Source organism: Acomys russatus, chromosome 10 (assembly GCF_903995435.1).
Source record: "Acomys russatus chromosome 10, mAcoRus1.1, whole genome shotgun sequence".
Taxonomy (NCBI): Eukaryota; Metazoa; Chordata; class Mammalia; order Rodentia; family Muridae; genus Acomys; species Acomys russatus.
The window spans coordinates 2,791,092-2,814,302 of NC_067146.1; the positions used below are offsets into that span (position 1 = coordinate 2,791,092).

The 23,211-nt window shown below is 44.8% G+C and overlaps 1 protein-coding gene across 1 annotated transcript; it reads left to right on the forward strand.

The window, feature by feature from the left end:
* The first annotated feature begins 12,353 nt into the window (after positions 1-12,353).
* Mrps33 (mitochondrial ribosomal protein S33) lies at positions 12,354-22,717 on the forward strand. The gene is made up of 3 exons (XM_051151670.1): positions 12,354-12,498; positions 18,740-18,981; positions 22,367-22,717. Exons 2-3 carry the CDS (start codon positions 18,767-18,769, stop codon positions 22,470-22,472), a joined length of 321 nt encoding a protein of 106 aa, XP_051007627.1. The 5' UTR covers positions 12,354-12,498; positions 18,740-18,766; the 3' UTR covers positions 22,473-22,717.
* The last annotated feature ends 494 nt before the right edge of the window (positions 22,718-23,211 follow it).

Below are 23,211 nucleotides of genomic sequence, written 5' to 3' on the forward strand. Positions count from 1 at the left end.
ACACATGCTCTACATACAAGAAGCTAAAAGATATAAACAATTATAATACGGAGACAATAAAAGCAATCCCGACATGAAGGAAATAGCAATTCAATCATTATACGGCTGACACTCCATGACCACTAAGATGGAGATCATCACTGTCATAAGAACTTTCTATAGAGTGTTTTGTTGTTGCTGTTGTCATTCTGGAAGTTTCCATAAATAGGTACTATCATTAGCACCATTTTACAATAGATAAAGATACTAAAGACATAGTCTACCATGGCCAAACCACTTGGGGATGGGAGGGGGGAAGAAGTGAGGGCAAAGGGGAGGGACACACACACAACAGACCCATATCCAAGTGCCCACCTCGGGCACTACTGTGATGGGTGAATGAATATGTGATGGAAAAATAGAATATATGGTGTATGCAGTAAAGAAGTGGGAGAGAAAGTGAACCTTAGGGGTTCCGACATGGAGAAGGCGGGACTGGAAACTCTACAGAGGGGAGGAACAGGCAGATATAAGGACCCTGCACTATCATCAGAGGCCATGGTGATGCCTGGACCCAGGCTCTGCCACAGGCCATGTCTGGGTCCATGGCTCTACCACAGCTGGGATCCGTGTTGACATCTTGTGGCCTGAATTACCTCTGAAGACCATGCAGATGTCTGTCGTTCTGGGCTGCCACCTGTGTCCATGTGGATGGCTGAGGGTGGAGGCTTATCTGAGTGGCCTATACTGCCACCTGAGGCCATGGTGACATCCAGGCCCTCTCTATGCTGCTCTGCCACTGGGAGCTATGTTTCGGTCCATGGTTCTATGGCGGCCAGGGTTGGTGTTGATGTCCGAGGCTTCTGTTACCATCAAAGGCCATGCAGATGGTCCTGGTCTGGGCTGCCAGCTGAGGTCATGTTGATGTCAAAACACTGCGCTAAGCTTCCCCATCCCACCCTATCCTGAGCCACCACACTCAGGAGATCTGGCCCCGCCCCTCCTCTGCCATGTAGTGGCATGGGTGAAGAAGAGACACCTTCCCATCCCCTTGTCCCTCACTGCCTGTGGCAGGTAGAAGAGCTGGCCCTGGAATCACGGTAGTGGGAGAGTTGGCCTTGGTGTTACGGGAGTGGAAAAGCTGGCCTTGGTGTTACAGGAGTAGGAGAGCTGTCCTTGGTGTCACAGGAGTGGGAGAGCTGGCATTGCTGTCACGGGAGTGGGAGAGTTGGCCTTGGTGTCACAGGAGTGGGAGAGCTGGCCTTAGTGTTATGGGAGTGGGAGAGCTGGCCTTGGTGTCACAGGAGTGGGAGAGCTGACCTTGGTGTTACTGGAGTAGGAGAGCTGGCCTTGGTGTCACAGGAGTGGGAGAGCTGGCATTGGCGTCACGGGAGTGGGAGAGTTGGCCTTGGTGTCACAGGAGTGGGAGAGCTGGCCTTGGTGTCACAGGAGTGGGAGAGCTGGCCTTGGTGTCACAGGAGTGGGAGAGCTGGCCTTGGTGTCACAGGAGTGGGAGAGCTGGCCTTGGTGTCACAGGAGTGGGAGAGCTGGCCTTGGTATTGAAGGCCTGGATGAACAGGCTCAAGAACGTGAGGGCAGAAGAGCTAGCTCTGCTCCTTGCCAACAGCTGTGTTAGGTAAGCTAGCCAGGGCAGCGCTGGAGAGCTCACCCTGATGTGTGGGTGCAGGCAAGCTGGTGTGCTGACCAACTCAGTGACCAACCAGGCCTAGGTTCAGGGCTTTGAGTTGGTCCACCCACAATATCTACCGCATCTATGAACTGATGGAGCAAGTAAAGGGTCCAGTCCTGCAGATCTGAAGCTGCAGGATCTCCGTGACACAGGGCAACAACAGGATATCTGAGAGGAGACCTGGTGCGGAACCATTACTGATAATGTAACAGAAGCCAGAGGCCTCAAACCAGATCAGTGACTCATTGCAATGGAAAAATGCAAGTAAAGATGTGTGGACAAGCTGGTCTGTACACGTCTGTAATCCCAGCACTTGGGGAGGCACAGGCAGGTGCATCTCAGAGGCAGGAGGAGAGAAGAGGAGAAAAAAACGAGGCCAGCCTGGCTTATGTAGGGAGTCCAGGACAGCCAGGCTACACAGAGAAACTCTGTCTTGAAAACAAATAAACAAAAAAAATAGTGTGAATAAAAGGATACACTATGTAATTCACTACAGCTTCTACAAGATTTTTTATTTTTTATGTTTTCATTTTCTTCAAGGGGTTGCAAAGGCAGAGGGTGGATACGAGGAGATGAGGAGGTGAGTGGGATTAGGATGCATGATGTGAAATTCAAAAAGGATTAATAAAAGATTACTTTTTAAAAGAAATAAAAACAAAAAGTGACTGAAACAATGAAGTTTGCTGAGAGTGAACATGGCAGAACCAAGTTGTAAACCAAGTCCTTTTGATGTTTACTCTGTAACCCACCTACTTTATTGTACCACACTGGCCCTCTGCTGAGTTTTAAATATGGTTTGTTCACTCCAAACTCACATTGAAATGTGGCATTCAGCATCTTGGCTCAGTAGCGCATGCCTGTGATCCCAGAACACAGGGAGGCAGAGGCAGACGGATATCTGTGAGTTCAAATCCAGCCGGGTCTACAAAGCAAGTTCAGGACAGCCAAGGCTACACAGAGAAAATCTGTCTCCAAAAAAAAAAGAAGAGAGAGAGGGTAGGGTAGGGGAGAGGAGGGGAGCGGAGGGAAGGAGAGGGGGAGAAAAGAAAAATGTTGAGAAATGGTGGGTGCTAAGAGGTGATCATGCAGTTCTCCCAGGGCTGGGTCAGCCATATTGGGAACATTTAATATGAAATGAGGATGCCCTCTGTGCATATGTCCTTTCTTCCTCTACGTTATGTCACAGAACAAGCCCCTCTCCCAATATTACCTTTGTCAGACTCCATAATTCTGAGCTGAATAAACCTCTTTCTCTTACAAATTGCAGTCTCCGATATTCCGTTATAGCAACAGAAAATAGGCCAAGATATGTAACGGCATGGTCTGGTGCTCCCAGAGGCCTGCTTGCTGTGTTTTAGGAGCAGACACTCAGGTACCCCAAGTACTGTTGTGTCACTGCTGTGAACAAAAGGCCTACACCTGGGAAAGGCAGAAGTGAGGGGCGGAGCTAAGGTTGGAAGGTTTTGGGGACTCGAGGGAGAGATAAGTACCAGAGGAGAAAGAGGGAGCAGAGCCACCATGGGTTAGCATGGAGAGAGCCATGTGGGCCGGGAGGAGTGAACTCTGAGAATTGCCTGGAGAGGAGCAGCTGGCATGGAGAGGAGCAGCTGGCATGAAGAGGAGCAGCCCAGATGGGAAACATGAGTGAGTATTTATGGATTATGGATGGGAAATAGTAGCCCAGATAGGAGTGACTAAATCAATTGGCGTAGAATGTGTTGACTGGGAGATAAAGAGTAGTTTAGGAGGTTAGTATCTGCCCTGCCCTAAGTGAAATAAGGCTTATCCAAAATCTATCAGGTGTCTGTGTCTTTTACTGAATATGATAACAGGATAGATGATACCACCATAATAATTTTAGGCTTTTAATAATAAAAGTTAATAGTCTATATATTATCTGCAAAAATACATGAGATGAGACAGAGAACAGTTTAAGATCATTAGAAAAAACAAACAAAAACAACAACAACAAAAAAAAATCAAAGTCTTCCCAAAGGAAATGATCCTTCATCTTTCATCTGAGATGATGAGGAAGATTAGCCAGAGAAGAAAAGAACTGAAGTGACTGAGGGTCTTAGAATAAACTTAGGAATGCAAAACAAGGCTGTAATGTAAAAAACAAGCTTGTGGAGAGACCTGAAGTGATGAGATTTCAAAGTGTGGGCAATCTGTTAGCAAAGGGTGGGTGATGTTTTAGTTCAGGTTTCTGTTTCTTTGAAGAGACACCATGATCACAGCAACTCTTATAAAGGGAAACATTAATTGGGGCTGCCTTACGGTCCCACAGGTTTAGTCCACTGTTATCATGGCAGGAAACATGGCAGTGTGCAGGCAGACATGGTGCTGGAGAAGGAGCTGAGAGTTCTACCCCCAGATGCAAAGGCAACAGGATGAGACTGAGACACTGGCCTTGCTGTGGAGCATCTGAGACCTCAAAGCCTTCCCTCATAGTGACACACTTCCTCCAACAAGCCACACCACTCCAACAAGGTCACAAGTCCTAATAGTGCATTGCCTATGGACCTATGGAGGCCATTTTTATTAATACCACCACATTCTACTCCCTGGCCCTCATAGGCTTATAGCCATACCATAATGCAAAATGCAGTTAGTCCAACTGCAAAAGTTCCCATAGTCTATAGGAGTCTCAAACTGTTTAAAAGTCAAAAATTTCTTCTGAGACTCATGAAACTTCTTAACTATAACCCCATGTAAAACTGAAATGAAAAAAACAGATCACATACTTCCAACATACAATGGCACAGGATATACATTACTATTCCAAAAGAGATGATAGTGAGGAAATACCGGACGAAACCAAGACTAAAATCCAACTGGGCAAATGCCAAACTCTGCATCTCCATGTCTGATGTCAAAGTACTCTTCAGAGCTCCAACTCCCTTCAGCTTTCTTGACTACTATACACTTCTTTCTCTTGGGCTGGTTCTGTCGGGGAAACCCTGCTGCTAAGATTGCAATCTGCCATGAACAGAAAGCATCAAATGGAAGGCTCCTTTAGTTGGCGAGGCTTCTTTTTCCCTCCCTGGGGGATCCCAGACCCCCACACCCTCTACCTGAGGAATTGCACATAGCCCTTAGGGAAATTACAGGTCCAACACCCTTTCTTCCATTAAGAGCCAGTTCAGCAAGCACCTGGGATTCCTGGAGTGCCTCCCCATGCAAATGGTGCATCTCCATACCTTAGCTCTTCAGCCAATGAGTTTTACCGACTCTGGATATCCCTGTCCCCTCGCCAAACTTATATTATAACCCTTTTTCTTTTTTCTTTTCTTTTTTTTTTTTTTTTGTTTGTTTGTTTGTTTGTTTTTTGAGACAGGGTTTTTCTGTGTAGTCTTGGCTGTCCTGGACTCACTTTGTAGACCAGGCTGACCTCGAACTCACAGCGATCCGCCTGCCTCTGCCTCCCGAGTGCTAGGATTAAAGGCGTGTGCCACCATGCCTGGTACCCCTTTTTCACCTGAATAAAAGTAATCTGTCTCCCCAAAGCTGGTTCTGGAAGGTCATTTCCATTTGTGCTACTGGTCCCCCGAAGCCCCAGCTCCTTGATTCTGCTCCATTGTTCCTGAGGACCACTGGCCAATGACCCCAGGAACAAGGGAGAGCCCCAGGTTCCACTTCTGTGAGCAGCTCTCCTTGGCAAGTATTCCCATGACTCTGACATCTCCAGCATCTTGGGGTCTCTAAGGCAAGCCAGGCTTCACCCTCACAGCTTCACACTGTGGCCCCTCCAGGGACAACTCCAGCACAGGCCTGTCCTCAGCAGCTTTCCTTAGTCATGGAAGGAGACTCCATAACCCCTTTCTTCTTCTATCGATGACTCTAAAGCCAGAACCACGTGGCCAAAGCTGCCGAGATCTGCTGCTCCCTGGGGCTGGAACATGGCCCCCACCCCACACCCACACCCCACATACCCACGCACCCACACACCCACACACTCTTTCACCGGCATTCCGTTTTCAATGATTTCCTTCACTGGCTAAGCCTAGCTGTCCTGGAATTCTGTAGACCAGGCTGGCCTCAAACTCAGAAATCCACTTGCCTTTGTCTCCAGAGCTCTAGGCTCTAGGCTCAAAGGCGTGTACTGCCACACCTGGCAGCTGTTCTTTAATTCCTTTTCACTTTTCTTTAATTCCCTTTTACAAGTGGGAAGCTTAGCTGGATGGAGTCTTGCCCTGAGGTCACCACTGCCTTGATTCCATCTAGCTTCAGACTTCTCTTTAATCTGTTTTATCTCCTTGAACACAGGACTCAGTTCCATTCCACTTCCTGGTGCCCTTTTTCTCCTTGAAGTGTACATTTTGTATTTTCCCTTACTCGGCTTGTTCCTTCTTATTACACATCTTCCTAAGAGCGAACACTAATACTAGGCTGTTTCAAAATGTCCTCTGCCAAAGCTGTTAATCTATAACTCTTCAACTTAGCCTCAGGCAGACGTTTTGGACCAGAGCAGAAAGCAGCCACACTGTTTGCCAAAAGACCACAAGAACAGTCTCCGGGCCACATACTAATATGCTCCTCCTCTGAAACCGCTTGAGCTAACCCTCTCCAGGTTAACTCACCCTCAGCACCACTGTCTTCCGTGTCCCTGCTAGAATATCTACCACGCCCCACTCAAAGCATTCCACTGCTTTTCTAATCCAAAGTGATGAGGAGAGTCAGTTGATGGAGGAGACTAGATAGCGGGTCGTTATGACACCGTGGACAAGAAACGAAGGGCAAAGGGGACTTGCAGGGTGGATATGGGAGAAGGAAGCTGGAGGTCCAAGGATAACATGTGAGTTCCTAGTGTGAGCATCTAGATAACAGTGATGTTATTCGCCAGGATGAACAACACGGAAGGAGGAGCAACAATGGGTAAGAAAGGGGAGGAGAAATGATGAAACTAAAGACAGTCTTGGAGGTAAAGATATGGCCAAAAGACCAGTAGAGTGCCTCCTATGTAAGCATAAGGGCCTGAGTCTGATCCCCACAACATGGATGAGAAGCCAGGTGTGGTGGAGCACGCTGGTATTCCCGTGCTGGGGAGGCTGAGACATGCTGTCTTAGTCACTGTTCTATCATTGGGAAGAGACACCATGACCAAGGCAACTCTCATGAAGGAAGTATTTAATTGGGTCAGAGGTTAGCCCATAATCACTCCGGCATGGAGCATGGTGGCCTGCAAGCAGACATGGTGAGAGTTTTATATTACATCCTGGGGGAGGGAGTTGGGGGAGAGAGAGAGAGAGAGAGAGAGAGAGAGAGAGAGAGAGAGAGAGAGAGGGAGAGCGCTTTGAAACTGTTAGGCTCACTCCCAGTGACACACTTTCTCCAACAAGGCCACAATCTCCTAATCTTCTAATCCTCAAATAGTGCTACTCCCTGATGACTAAACATTCAAATATATGAGTCTTTTGGGACCATTCTTATTCAAACCAGCACACAAGTGCCTTCCTGGAGCTCAGTGCCCTCCCACCTCACCTGATTGATGAATTCCAGGCCAGTGAAACACCCTGTCTCAATAAGCAAGGTGGACCGCACCTGAGGAATAATCCCCTACTTGTAATCTAAACTATGCACACTGGGTATTGCTTCCCAAAGCTCCGCAGATACCATAATAAGAAATATTAGACACCTTGATGGTGGGATACAGTCAATGCAATCACGGAAGACTCCTGAAAGTCTGGAAACACAGCGATGGCAACATGTCAGGTACCTCACCTGAAGAGATGCTTTTGTATGTGTTAAAAGGTAGCGTAGCTTGCAGGAGGATGTTCATGAATGTTTCTGATAATGAAAATAAAAATTGAGACAAGCATTCCCCCTTGGCGCAAAATGTTAAATAGCCAAAATATATTCATATAGTGGAATAGTCTACATAAATTAAAATAGATTAATTACATATGTGTATATTAAGGTGTATGACTGTCAAAACCACAATTTCAAGTGACTAAAGCAAGGTGCAAAAGATGTATACAGAAAATTCCCAACTGGGTACTTTTTAAATTAAAGACACGGCTGTTTGTATCCTATTTGTGGCCCATACAGATGTCCAAAAGGCCAAATGCACACACAGGAGTAATGCACATCGACCTCAGAATGATCATCATCTTTGAGAAGACAGAGGGTGAGAGAGAGAGAAAGGAGGAGGAGTGGAGCTTTGTCTCTTCTATATTCATATCTACCCAGCAAAATCTAAATTTTGAAGAGGAAGACGGAGAGGAAGCATTCATTTGACAGGCTATAAAAAGAACACCTCTCATTTTAAAACTGGTTTACTGAGTTAACATTTACATACCAAAAAAGATTCGGCCTTTTTACATATACAGTTTGATGAGTGTTAGCAAACAAAGTACAGTTGTGTAACCACTAGGATAATTGAAAAGCACACCTACTGCCCAGAAAAGTCCCCTCACAAGCCTCTGCAGCCAGCTGGCCTTCCTCATCACTAGCGCCCTCTGTGGTCATCTGACCCTGTAGTTTGCAACCCCAGTGAAACACCTCCGCAATGCCACCTACATGGACTCATGTGGCCTGTCAGGTCTGATATGTCACTTAGCACAATGCTTCTGAGACTCATTGACAGACTTATATGTTGTCCTAGTTAGGGTTTTTATTCTACAATGAAACACTATGACCAAAAAGCAAACTGGGGAGGAAAGAGTTTACCTGGCTTACACTTCCACGCCGTAGTCCATCATTGAAGGAAGCCGGGACAAGAACTCAAACAGGGCAAGAACCTGGAAGCAGAAGCTGATGCAGAGGTCACAGAGGGGTGCTGCTTACTGGCTTGCTCCACGTGGCTTGTTAAGCCTGCTTTCTTATAGAACCCAGGACCAGCTGTCCACAATAATCTGGGCCATCTCCTATCAATCACTAATTAAGAAAATGCCCCACAGCCCCATCTTATGGAAGCATTTTCTTTTTTTTTTTTTTTTTTCTTTTTTTGGTTTTTTTTTTGTTGTTGTTGTTGTTGTTGTTTGTTTTTTTGGTTTTTTTGGTTTTTTGGTTTTTTGGTTTTTCGAGACAGGGTCTCTCTGTGTAGCCTTGGCCATCCCAGACTCGTTTTGAAGACCAGGCTGGCCTCGAACTCACAGTGATCTGCCTGCCTCTGCCTCCTGAGTGCTGGGATTAAAGGCATGTGCTGGAAGCATTTTCTTAATTGAGGGCACCTCCTCTGATAACTTTAGCTTGTATCAAGTTGGCAAAAAGCTATCCGGTACATATGTAGTCATAATTTATTTCCTCTTGTTCCTTGGTAGTATTCCATTGTATAGCGGTACCACATGTGCTTATCTATTTACCTACTGATGGACATTTGAGTTGTTTCTCAGTCTGGACAACTATAAGTAAAATTGCCATAGTGAGATATAGTAGTTTAAGTCTGTAATTACAACACTCTGGAGATCGAGACAGGATAACTATAAGTTCAAGGTCAGAAATCACACAATCACAACAAATGAAGAGAAAGCCTTTGTCAAAGTTCAATATCTTTTCATGATAAAAGCCTGAAGGAATAGAAACAGGGAAAACATACCTCAACACAATCAAGACTATGCATGACAAATGTATACCAACATTATACTAAATGGAAGAACAGCTTAAACATTCCCTCTAAAAATCAGGGCCAAGACAAAAGTGTCCACTCTGTTTACTTTTATTCAATATAGTGTTCTACTTCTTAGCTAGAGAAAAAAGGCAAGAAAAAATAATAAAAGGTCTACAAGTAGAAAAAGAAGTCAGATAATCCCTATTTGCATTACTCTTTATTGGAATGGGGTCTTCAAATGTGTAGTTAAATTAAGGCTCTTGAGGAAAAAAAAAAAAAAAAAGATTATCTAGCACTAGCCAGATGGGTCATATATCGCTTTTGAGATCAATGGGAAATCTATCACACACAGAAGGAAAGGCAAGAAGAGTAGGAAATAAAGTAATATTTAAGGACGCTGGCCTGGAAGATTGAAACGATGCAGCCACAAGCCAATGAGTGCCAGCGACCACTAGAATGAGCACAGCCTATTCGATATCCTGATTTTAGTGTGGGACTCTAACTATAATACTGAATGTCAACATCTAACTTCCGGAAACATAAAGAATAAACTCATTGTGATGAGCCTCTGTGTGGGGTATTCTATTACAGCAGCTTCAAGAAAGTAAAATGAGCCCTATGAATTCTACTCAGTGACAGTCACAGTGCCCACCTATAACCCTCCACACCTTGCCCTGTGGCTTGGATATGACTTGGGAGTATTCCTCAAGGATTCGTGGGTTGAAGTTTAATCCTCACTGTGAGGCATTAAGAGAGTGGGAAGTTAATCCAACACAGGCATTTAGAGATGGGGCCTCTGCAAGGTAATTAGCATTAAATGAGCCATGGGGTAGAGTCCTTCTTATGAATGTTTCATAAGAGAGAGACCAGGAAAGATACAGACATGCTCCCTGTCTCTTGCCACGTGCCACCAAAAAGAGCCATTGCCAGGAGTACAGGGACATAGCTCGGTGAGCAAAACACTTGCTGTGCAAGCCAGACAACCTGAAGCTGATTCTCCAGAACCCACACAAAAACTGGGTGTAGCGGTGCCCATCAGTAACACCAAGACTCATGGCTTGGAGACCAGAGCACTGCCAGAGACTCCCAGGCCCTCAGTGAATGACATTGACCCTGTGTCAGACAAGGTGAAAGGCAAGGACCAACACCCGAGGTCGTTCCCTGACCTCCATATATGCACTCACACGCCCACACTCACATACATGAGTGATCACACAAACATTACACACATACTCCAAAAAAGAAAGCACTTACCAAGTATTGGCCCTCTCCTTCAGAACAAAACCAGAAGCCAAAACAAAAAAACAAAAAAACCCTTCTTCTCAATATAACAAATATATGGTATTTGGGTTATTAACAAAAAAAGAATTAATACAAGCTGGGTACAGTGGCACATGTCCAAAATCACAGCACTCAGGAGGCAGAGGCAAATGGATCTCTGTGAGTTCAAGGCCAGCCTGGTCTTCAAAGGAAGTCCAGGACAACCAAGGCAACACTGTCTTGAAACACACACACACACACACACACACACACACACACACACACACACACACACTACACCTCGCTGCATTTTAAGAAAGATTTATTGCCAGATAGGATGAAGCAAAATAATCACATCATTCAGGAGGCAGAGGCAAAGGGGTCTTCATGGGCTCAAAGCCAACCCAATCTACAGAGCAAGTTTCTTGTACAAAGAGAGGCTACAAAGGGAGACCATGTCTTAGGGAAGGAAGGAAGGAAGGAAGGAAGGAAGGAAGGGAGGGAGGTAAAAAAGGAAAGAACGAAGGGAGGGAGGGAAGGAGTGAGGGAGGGAGGGAGGGAGAAAAGAAGATTTGTTGTGATTTATAAATATTCACAAAACATACTAATAACATAAGTCGTAACAAGATAGCTCAACAGCTATGAAAACATACTTACTGCTCTTGAAGAGGATCCAAATTCAGTTCCCAGCATGCATGCTAGGTGGCTGACAACAACCTATAACGTCAGCTCCAGGGAACATGACACTCTTTTCTGGCCTGCACTGGCACCTGCCCTCATGTGAGCATAAACACACACACACACACACACACACACACACACACACACACACACAAACACACACAGAATTGAAACCAAATATCTTTAAAATATAACAAGTCAGTTAAAATGATATAAAAACAAAGACATAAAAAGTAGGACCAACAACAATCATTACACAAATACGGCAGTCCCTCCATGTCCATGGGTTTTCCATTTATAGATTCCGTTAATCATAGATCAATAACATTCAGGAGAAAACCTGTATCTGTAGTAAATATAGACAGTACAGTATAACAACATTCACATATCTGTTACATTGCATGAGATATCATTACTAATCTAGAAATAATTTCAAGTATAGCATAGACTGTACATGCATTATATGCAAAATACCAGTCTATGATTGAGCACCCATAGATTGTGCTATCCATGATGTGTCTTGGAACCAACTCCCCATGTACAGTTTTAATAGCGACACACTTTATAGGAATTACTACACAGCGCTTATTGAACACTTTCTGGGTCGATTGAGAAACGAGTACTTATTTTCTGAGCATTAATCAAGGCCTTACATAAATACACTAAAATAGATCTTAGAATGAAGGCAAGCCGGCGGTGAGTTCTACACCTAGAGGGTGTTCAGCTGACATTGTCTTCATCCTATAGAATTTGTGTTTGCCAAGTTTCCCTGTGTACCGTCTACCCACCCGTTCCATGCCTATATCCCGAAGAGAGAAACACAGCTCAAGCCCTTGACTGATAGAAAGGAATCTTCCTAAGAAAGACTCCGAGCTAGCATCAAGTAGTATCTTTGGAGCACATAGAGCATAAGCTCAACAGGCCCGGGGGGTGGGGGGGGGGCGCATGGAAATGTGAGGAGATAGGGAAAATAGTGCATTTCATTCTGTTATTACAGACAAGTAGCTTCAGAGATGAGGGTCGCAGCTCTGGCCATTCCTGGTCCCTCCAAAAGCTTCAGGGAAAGCAGAGACTCCAGGACCACACCCACACACCACAAACCACACATCACACACCCCCACACGCTGCTCTCTCTCGTCACTGACCCAAGTCCCCCGACTTCGAGCGAGCTGAGCCGCTAGGTGTCACCCGAGGTCCCGCCCCCAGGGAACAATAGTAATTCCGGGTTGTCCTCCAGCTCCGCTCTAGCCGCCAAGCTTCCGCCTCTCCCCTGCTCTCCGGAGCTGGGAGCGGACAGGGGGCGGGTCTTCCGGACGCGCGCGAGGGAGGTCAGGAGCAGGTAAGTCGTGCAGACTTTTGGGGTCACACCAGAGGGCGATGGCGGTGCAGGCGGACTGTGGTCTCTAGCCTGGTGGGATTGACAGATCCAGAGGAGTCCGTTAGGGGCTCGCCCGGACGTTCAACGTACCCCACAAACATACCCTGGGCTTTTCCTGTGTCCTGGTGGGGGAATTGAACAAACCAAGCGTGCACTTTCTCCCAATTAGCCCGCCGTCAGCATTGTAGTTTTGTGTACAGAGGTGCAGACGATGTTTGTTATTAGTTTTTCGTTGCCCTTTTTTTTTTTTTTTTTTTTAATGCAACTAAGATGATACTTGGGAATAGCTTCCATCACCGGAGGAGTGATCGAATCAGACACCGGAGAGTATGAGTTGTTCATGCTGAACGAAATAAAGTAATTAGCAATTAAGTGGCGTTCATGCCCTGTGACCCAGTGAAATAATTAGTGCCAGTTTTTAAATGCTTGTTCTGAGCGGGTTGCTTCTCGGTAACAATACGTGTGCATTCCTTGGGTCGTGATTCTGCAGCCACTATACCTTCAGTTTTGCTCGTCAGTCTCAGTGCAGGGCGACCATATGACTGTGTTCATGTACTTGGTGAGAGAGCAGAGGCCCCTAAGAACGGCCACAACTACGTGGCCTTTTATTTTAAAAGCACAGACAGGGTTCTAGATCTCTGCTAGCCAGTAGGTTTGGAGGAACTGGAGAAAGCTTCCTCCCAGGAAACGATATAATAAACAGCTCCTACAAATTCAAGCAGCAGAGTCCATCGACGTTAACGCCACACGTGTTCACCTTTCAAAAAAGAAAAGGCAAACCTACAAAGCTAGTTGCCGAGCTAGAATTGATCTTTTAAATCAAATCTAGATAGAGGCTGGAGAGATGGCACTGTAGGTGAAGTGTTGACCGTGCAAGCACGGGTACTTGAGTTTGATTCCTAACTGCCCACGTTTTAAAAAAGAAAAACAAAAACAAAACGATGGAGCAGAGGCATTTCCTGGGAAGGCTGAGATAGAAGGATCCCCTAAATTCATTCCTCGGCCAGTCTAGCCCAATCCGTGCCCTTCACAGATAATGAAAGACCTTGTCTCAATAAGGCGGGGAGCAGGCAGACTCCTGACATTGCCCACTGACCTTCACACACACGCACACACGTGTGTTCGTGCAAACACTCCAAATAAATAAACCTGATCCATCAGAACCATAAACCTGCCTTTTTCTGCCAAGGAAAATAGAAGAGTTCTGAATTCTCAGATGTGGGCTTACTGGTTTTGGTTTGGTTGGTTTGGGGTTGTTGTTGTTTTTGACATATTTAAGTAATTTGTTTTGCTTCTCATTTTTCAACAGTTATTTTATCCATAAAATTGTCTTTTTCTTTCATTCACATGTAAAGAAACATGGCATTTCAAAGGGACGAATGTGTGGGCCTGGGAGAGATGGCTCCATAGTTACTGCTCTTGCCGAGGACCCAAGTTGAGTTCCTCTATCTACTTATGTGAAGTAGCTCGCAGTCTCCTTTAGCACCATTACAGGGTTCTCAGCCTGTGGGTCACGTATCAGACATCCTGCATGTCAGATATTTGCATTATGATTCATGACCATAGCAGAATTACAATTACGAAGTAGCAATGAAATAATTTTATGCTTGGGGGGGGGGTCACCAACATGAGGAATTCTCCTAAAGGGGTCATGTCATTAAGAAGGCTGAGAACCACTGCTCTAGGGGAACCAGCACCATCTTGCCTCCTCAGGCACTACACTCACAAGCACGTACTCACACAGACCCACCCCACACATGCATTTTTGAAAATTTTTACACTATTTTATGTAACTCATAGGATAATTTTGTGAACTAAACAACTGACATATAAATTATTTCACTTGATGTCATTTCATAAAGTTAAGAAATCATGCTAAGATCTTGAGAAGTCCTAAATCGTGGTGGGCTGGGGGAGGGGGGGAAGAGGAGGGCGGTCAGTTCTCTCCTTCCATCATGTGAATTCCTGGGATCAAACTCAGACTGAAGACCTGGTGATAAGCACCTAAGCCACTAAGCCATCTCTTCAGCCTAATTTTTCTTTCTTTTGATTTTAAGTTAAAGAGGAAAGACAGGGGTGGGGGGCTGGGAGGAGAGTGTCAATGTATCAGTTGAAGGACCAATGGTTACAGAAAGCAATCCATTTCAGCCTGTTTTTCTTTTGAGACAGGGTCTCACCATGTTGCCCTAGCTGGTCTAAAACTCTACTTAGAGGCTGGGCTTCAACTCAGACATTCAGAGGGCTATATTTCAAGGCTACACCTGACCAGTATTGGTTTATTTGTATCCTTCTTTATACTTTAAGTTTGCCAGACCAGTGAGTTGGCTCAGTGAATAAAGACGGTACAGTCTAGCCTAGTGACCTTCATTCAATATCAAGGACCATATGATGGAAGAACCATTAATGGCCCTCTTACCTCCACATTTGTATTGTAGCACATGTGTGCCCACATACATAACATATGTATATACACACTTACATACATACACCACAGTGCAAAATAAACTAATGTAATTTTTTTTAAGTGGGGGAGGGTTTGAGACAGAACTTCTCTGTATATAGCCTTAGCTATATTAGAACTCATTCTGTAGAACCGGCTGGCATTAATCCACCTGCCTCTGCCTCCCAAGTGCTGGGATTAAAGGTTACTACCACTGCCACACCCAGTTAATAAATCTTTTTTTTTTTTTTTTTTTTTTTTTTTTTTTTTTTTTGAGACAGGGTTTCTCTGTGTAGCCTTGGCTGTCCTGGACTCACTTTGTAGACCAGGCTGGCCTCAAACTCACAGCAATCCACCTGCCCCTGCCTCCCAAATGCTGGGATTAAAGGCATGTGCCACCACCACCCAGCTAATGAATCCAATTTTTAAAAAGCATATTCCTTGTTTTTTAAAAAAAAATTTTTTTAGCCAGGCATGTTGGCACACGCTTTTAATCCTAGCACTCAGGGAGGCAGAGGCCAGCCTGGTCTACAAAGTTAAGTCAAAGACAACCAAGGCTGCACAGAGAAACCCGGTCTCCAAAAAAAAAAAAATTTTTTTTTTAAACCAAGTTCCTCTGTCATTTACTGGGATGTGTGTCTGTGCTGTGGAAGGAAACAAAAGCCATGATCCTGGGAGTGGGGCTGAGCCAGAGACTCAGGTCTGAAGAGGTTTATTCTCTTTCTTTGTCATAAAGACTTTGTAATTTTGAGACATGGGTTTTGTGGTCTGTGTTGCCATGGACTCTGGTGTATCGTATTACTGACTGTATACCCCACCTGTCCGCTACACTGCAGCATGAGTGTGGTATTACCTCAGCATCCTGTGATGCCTCCAGCGAGTCCCTTCCTCTCCTTCCTGCCTGTGAGGTTACCAAGGTTCTGGTTGCCCCCATGCCCCTCCTCGGGCTTCGTAAATGAGGATGTCATTCCAGGAAGGAAGAGGTGCAACTGTGCTTGTGCACTCTCTCAGTGAGGACGAGGAATCAACAAATGAACAGTGTCCATGGGGAGCCTAGGAGCACCAAGCTTTCCAAGAGGTTTAGGGTTGTCCCTCTTTTGAGCTCCCATTTGCTGAGTACCACTGTCCTACTTAAGGTCTCCCAGTATCCCTGCAACCCTTCTTTTCAGAGAAAAGGGAAAGTCAAATTTAGACAGGCAAAGTTCGGAATAGACCAAATGACAGAGCCAGGATGCAAAGCCAGGTCTCGTCCTATAGCCTGTATTTAAAAATAAAGTGTCTGGGACCGGGCGCAGTGGTGCATGCCTGTAATACCAGCACTCTGGCAAGCGGATCTCTGTGAGTTCGAGGCCAGCCTGGTCTACAGAGCGAGTCCAGGACAGCCCACAGAGAGACCCTGTCTCAAACTCCTACAAGTCCCGCCCCTGCCACAAAAAGAAACCCTCGTTCGGATAACACCAGCCCAAACCCGTCTGCATCCATACAGTAAAACAAGAGTTGGTAGAGCAGTGTGTGGAAAAGTTAGAGCGAAGAAAGCTAAGTGAGCCCCAGGTGAGGTTGTGAGAGACTTTGAGCCTGACTCTCCTCCCCTTGCCAGCCTTTGGGTGGCACTGCTGGCCTGAGATCATCTGGTTGGCATTCACACAGTAAGAATGGTTTGACTGTTGATATTCTACAGTTGGTTTGAGGTCAGCCTCTGTTCTGTTTCTGGGTGTTGAAATAGCACTAAAGCTTTCTTCAAACAAACTGCGTTTATTTTCTTGCGAGCACTATTTTGAAATGTATCAGGTGCCCTCCACCTTGTCTTTTAGCAGGTGTGTGGGAACCTCTTCTCTGCAGGTGGCAGTTTTATTGGCATTCTTATTTCCTCCCACACTCTCCTGGCATTTCTATTTTTGAAGTACTGGTTTGAGGGAACCAGGCTTTGCTTTGCAAGGGTAATTCACAGAACTCTGAAAAGCTGTTTTCCTTCAGCTCCTTTCTCCTTGGGAGGGTTGGTATGGTTCTCCCATTGGTGGTGTTTTGTTTTGTTTTCAAGATAGATTTATGCCTCTTTTATGTTTAAAAGCTAGCCCCTTCTCATCTCAACTAAACTATCCCCCAGATAGTCCTTTAGCCAGCAAGGATTCTCATCTTGGCTTGAAAACTCAATATAAATTGGCATATTCTGCCAATAGCAGCCCATACATCTGGCCTAGAATGAGATGGCATAGTTATCCTACCAGAAGCATTCTTTCTGGTGGTGTGAGTTTATTTTCTTGCAAGCACTATTTTGAGGTTTTTTGGGGTTTTGTTGTTGTTGTTGTTTTGTTTTGTTTTTTGTTTTTTTACTTTTTACTTTTTTGTTGTTTTGTTCTTCAAGACAGGGTTTCTCTGTGTAATCCTGGCTGTCTTAGAACTCTCTGTAGACCAGGCTGGCCTCAGTCAGACTCAGAGATCTGCTTGTCTCTACCTCCCAAGTACTGGGTTAAAGGTGTGTGCCACCACCACCAGGCATATTTTTTTTTTAACTTTTTAGTGTGTGTGTGTGTGTATATGTGTGTGTGTGTGTGTGTGTCTGTCTGTCTGTCTGTCTGTGTGAATCCATGCCATCTGTGTGCAGTGCCCACAGAGGCCAGGAGAAAGCATCAGATGCTGCGGAGCTGGAGCTGTGAGCTGTCCACCATGGGTACTGTGAGCAGAACAGTGCTCTCTCTGGCAGGGCAGCGAGCGCTCCTCACTGCTAAGCTGTCTCTAGTCCCCAGAAGCACTCTGGAGTTTTACATGTCCGTCATGTGGTTTTTTAAATATCTGTCAGCTATAGTTTTTTAATGCCCTAGTTGTCATCATTCTCACATCTGCTTTAACATTCTGTACCTCTGAGAAGAAAGTTGCTGTTGAGCTGCTTTGCATTAAGGCTGATAAATGGCATTGTAATTCCTAGGTGACTTTTGTTCAGGAATAACAAATCTTTTGAGCTGACGATCCTTACTTGAGCTGTTGGATTTTGTTTCTATAGAACCGCTGTCTGTTTTTCCCAAATGGCTTTCAGTTGCTAGGCAGAATTCAATCCAGTAACCTAGAGGCCAAATGACCTCATAACTCATTAGCAGTTCTCAGAGCCATCTGGTGCCCTTGAGGAGAACAGTGTTCAAAGGACTGATAATAAAGACAACAGCATAATTACTTCTCTGCCTGATCACACCTTCAGATGGCAAGCAGTCAGCATATTTACCTGCAGATTGCTTGGGTGGTTGTTTTCTAAAGGTGAAGTAACAATGCCAGAGCAGAAGAACTCGTTTTCCTATCCCCTTCGTCCAGCTTGCAAATGAGTAAACTTGTCGACAAGTAAATAACCTATTGGATCGCCAGTTGTAAGAAAGGTAATAAGGGGCTGAAGAGATGGCTCAGTGGTTAAGAGTGCTGCCTGCTCTTCCAAACGTCTTGAATTCAATTCCCAGCACCCACGTGGTGGCTCACAACCATCTGTAATATGATCTGGCCTACAGGTGCACATGCAGGAAGAACACTCAATACATAGCAATAATAAGTAAATATAAAAAAAAGAAAGGTAATTAACCAAAGAACCATAGTACATGAACACAAACCTAAGACGCTGCAGGCGTGAGGGAAGACGCAGCTGTAGAGTGGATATGTCTCCACTCCAGATCCTGCTGAAGGTACACAGTAACACGTGGGTGGCTTGCTATATTTTCATTTTCTATCATGCTTACTAGATAACTAGAATTTCTCACGCTCACCTGTTGATCTGCTTTTCTATAGGGAATCTTGCCCCTTACGGCTTAAGAAATGTCTTCGCTTTCGGAATACGCACTGCGCATGTCTCGTCTGAGTGCCCGGATCTTTGGCGAAGTGGCCAGGCCTACTGACTCAAAGTCCATGAAAGTGGTGAACCTGTTCAGTGAGCAGCCCTTGGCCAAAAGGAGAGAGACTTACGACTGGTATCCAAACCACAACACGTACTTTGCGCTCATGGGCACACTCCGATTCCTTGGCCTTTACAGGTGATAACGGGGAGCAGAGAGGGCTTTGTGAGAGGCGGTTTTAATTGATCAGCCAAGGAAAAGAGTGAGCTTGTCTCTCCCTATAGTTTTCTGCTTCTTATGTGAGAGTCCAGGTAAATCAAAAGGCACAGTGTGTGGTGGGGGCGGTGCTCTTTCAAAACTGCCTTGATTCATAAGCAAGCAAACAGACAAGAACATATGCGTATTGGAACTATATCTAAAACATAAACAACATCAAATTGTACTGCACTATGGAGAGATGACTAATTCTTCATTAATTTAAAGCTGCTATAAAAAGGGGGTAGCAGGATGGGCGAAAATGATGAGGAATAACACCCCACGAGCAACATGGGTGGGTTGCCAGAGCAGCTGGCTCTTGGTACAGAGTCCTGCCCCGCACCTGACCGGCCTCTCACTGGGTGTGTGGGAGCCTCCTTTCTCTGCCGGTGGCAGTTTTGTTGACATTCTTACTCCTCCCACTCACTTCTGGCATTTCATTTTGTGCCTTTTTGATATATTAATTTGGCTTGAATAAGCTGTACTTGACTTTAAGGGCAATTTATAAATTACATAATCCTTAATACTGCATATTATATGTTTGGCAGGTCTGAGAAGTGAGTGCTTAGGCCCTCTGTAGAGAAAAGAAAATTTGTTTAATTTTTTTTTTTAATTTCCAAACTAACACATGCTTCTTATGAAGAATTAAAAGAGCAAATTTCAAAAAATGTAATTGTATACCATCTTTAAACTATAACATCTTTAGCTGGACCTAACTATTAATTTGGGGCCGTTCGTTGTAATATAAAATTCCTAGCATAGTTTGATATTCATTCCAGAGAGCTAAAGGTTGGTACACTCAGTTTATCCAATATATATATTTTTAAGTACTTTCCACATGCAGGTACTTAAGGAACAGCAAGGACATTAAAGGAACAGCAGGGAACAAAAGAAATGGATATTCTAAGTTAATATATAATAAAACCTAATTTTATTACGACCCAGAATAAAATATCAGAAGCCAGATCCCATAGAAAATTACAACCCATAACAAAATCCCATTCAACTATTTTAATATGTCCACTTGATATTATTCTTCATTTATTTGAAGAACAAAGACCTAACTGTCTTTGAGGACAAGGGAAAAATACTAAGCACTTAGCTCTTCATCGAAAAACATTATTGCTGCCACGGTGCCACTTGCCTATAATCCCAGCACTCAGGTGGATCATTGTGAGTTGGAGGCCAGCCTGGTCTACAAAGCAAGCCTGGGACATCCTGTCTTGGGGGGAAAAAGAAAAGAAAATCAGAATTATTTGTATCTGTTTAGCCAACAGTTATGGTAAATGGTGCCTTCAGTACATAGTCATCTGGAGCATCGGACAGGTTGAGTGCAGACATCCCTTCAATAAGGAAAGTCTGATGGAAAAGGCCTGCAAAGGGAGAGGGAAGGAAATGTAAGCTTCCCGAAACAGTTGATTCACTCTGTTAACAAGCTGCTGCGTTGTGCGGGCAGCCTCCGTGGAGTTTTCTGTCTGGCGGTAGACAGAGGCAGGGAGGGAACAAAGAATGGGAAAATGATGTAATAAATCATATGATGTGTTTTGTGACAGTGTTGAACCTGCTCCAGGGGGAGGCAGAACTAGCCAGGCAGGATCCAGAGTGCTGACAGGGCCTGTGGTGAGCAGGGACAGGGCAGTGTAACAGCCTTAAACGGGGCAGCCAGGGGCAGCCACGTGGAGGAGAGTGAGGCTCGTGGGTAGTGAGTGAGCCTGGTGAGACATAGGGAAGGGCTGTGGGACCGAGGCAGGAGTGAACAGAGGCCACTCTTCCTGAGGCTGAAGGTGCCCGCAATGGCCCAGGAATAGTTTGGGCTAAGGGACAGGAAGCTGGTCACAGGGGCCTGTGAGTGCTGTAATAAAGAATAGGGCTTTTAGCAGGCACGGTGGCGCACGCTTTTAATGCCAGCACTCAGAAGGCAGAGACAGGCAGATCGATGTAAGTTCAAGGCCAGCCTGGTCTACAAAGTGAGTCTAGGACAACCAAGGCTACACAGAGAAACCCTGTCTCGCAAAAACAAAACAAAACAAAGAATAAGGCTTTTGCCCTGGGCAACAGAGTTTGAACAACATAATCTGCCATCTATTTTAGGTGAATTATTATGGCTATGTTGAGAATTATTTGGCACTCATAGCTAATTCTTTAAAAATCAATCTTAAAAAAAAAATAGTGCAGGTGTGGTGGCACATGCCTTTAATCCCAGCACTTGGAAGGTAGAGGCAGGCAGATCTCTGTGAGTTGGAGGCCAGCCTGGCCTACAGAGCTATTTTCAGGACAGCCAGAGCTGTTACACAGAGAAACTCTGTATTAAAAAAAAAACTTATTTGGGACCATGAAACCATCCCTTTTTTATATATTTTTCCATTTTATTAAACCCATTAATACTGTATATTTAGAACATAAACTATTGTTACAGATGCTCCCTGTTACAGATGAGGTACAAAGGTGCAAAGAGAGAGCCAGGTCATGTACCCAAAGTCACAGAGCTAGTATGTGGTGGCGCTGTGGGGTGGGTGGGTGGGTTGGTTGGTTTTTAGAAACAGGGTTTCTCTGTATAGCCTTGGCTGTCCTGGACTCTCTTTGTAGTCTGCCTCTGCCTCCCTGAATACTGGGATTACAGGCATGTGCCACCATCCCCGGCTCTGGTGATGGTTTTAAAGCAAGTTTACATGGGTTTCATGGCTTACATGTTTAAGCACTTTCTTTGGGTCTTTGGTCCTAGGATGTAGGCATCAGTTGTCACCTTCTACACCATCCACATGTATAACGAGTCCTGGCTGCCATGACTCCTATAATGCCTGTCTTGATCTGCTTTCCATCTGCTTGAGCCTTTCCCAACAGCCTGTTGGTTGGGGGAGCCATCCACTGCCACTCACACTGTTCTGGAATACTGCCCATTTGCTAGGCCAGTCAGCATCTCTGTTCAGCTACTGAAAATTACACTCCCGTTATACTCCCAAAAATGAATGTTTAGTCTTTTCAGTTTTTTTTTTTTTTTTTTTTCCTCGTTAACTAGAAATCTAACCCAAGGCATTTAGCCATAATGTAGTGAAGTGTTGGGTGGTGTATCTCATAGTTACATAGGTTTACCTGGCCTCACCCGGAAGTTTACTACTTCTTGTAGTATTGTGGGCTGTAAAGGAAAACTGATGTCTGAATTCTGATAACCTGGCCAGTCTATATGCCGGGTCCTCTGCGCTTTCTGTTCACAAGCGCGTGCCCTGAAGAGCCATGGCCCGCAGCCGAAGAGAACAGTTCTGGTCCTAGCCTGCCAGTTCTCTAGCGTGGTGCATGCAGCCATTTCATGTTTTTTTTCTTCTTCATCCAGAGATGAGCACCAGGATTTTATGGATGAGCAAAGACGTCTAAAGAAGCTCCGTGGAAAGGGGAAACCAAGGAAAGGAGAAGGGAAAAGAGCTACAAAAAAGAAATAGTGTCACCTCGTCAAGAAAGCAAATCCCTTCCTCAATGACTAAGAAAGTGTATCTCATTATCTTTTCACATGTTAGAGGCACATGACCTCACTCGGCAGACATCAGCCTGTGTTCACGTCCACCTCAGTTAAGCTGTGACTGGTTTCTTGAAGATACTCTAGTCCTTCAAAATTATATTGACCTTGGTTTTGTAATCGGAAGCTTACCTAATTCTAAGATGGAACGAATAAACTGTTGTTTAGTGATGTGTTTAGGATGGAATGGGTGTTGGGGTTGGAGTAGGGGAACCTCCCTAAATGAGTGCCCTGCACTGTCTTCCCTGTCTCAACCCTAACTCTCCTCTCTCTGACCACGGAGCCCTCGTCTTCACCAACAAGCTTACTCTTTTGAAGGTGCCTAGCTGTGATTAAAAGCTGTCTAGGAAAGGGATCATTGAAGCCTAGTGCACACAGGGAGCCTTGGTAATAGCATGGTTAACAAGAAAAAGTGATTTTTAGGTCATGGAACTTTAAGTCTTGTAAAAGAAGCTAATAGAAGTACATATATTTAATATAATTATATTGTATGTATTGTATTAAATACTACAAAGGAAAAAAAGCCTATGTTTTGAGACAGTAGGTGGATGAAAATATTGACAAAACCACATTAGGAAATTTAGAGGCCTTCCAAAAGATATTATATTTAGCTGAACACAAAGGATAAATAAGAGAAAAATGATCAGGAAATGTGTTTGAAGTGA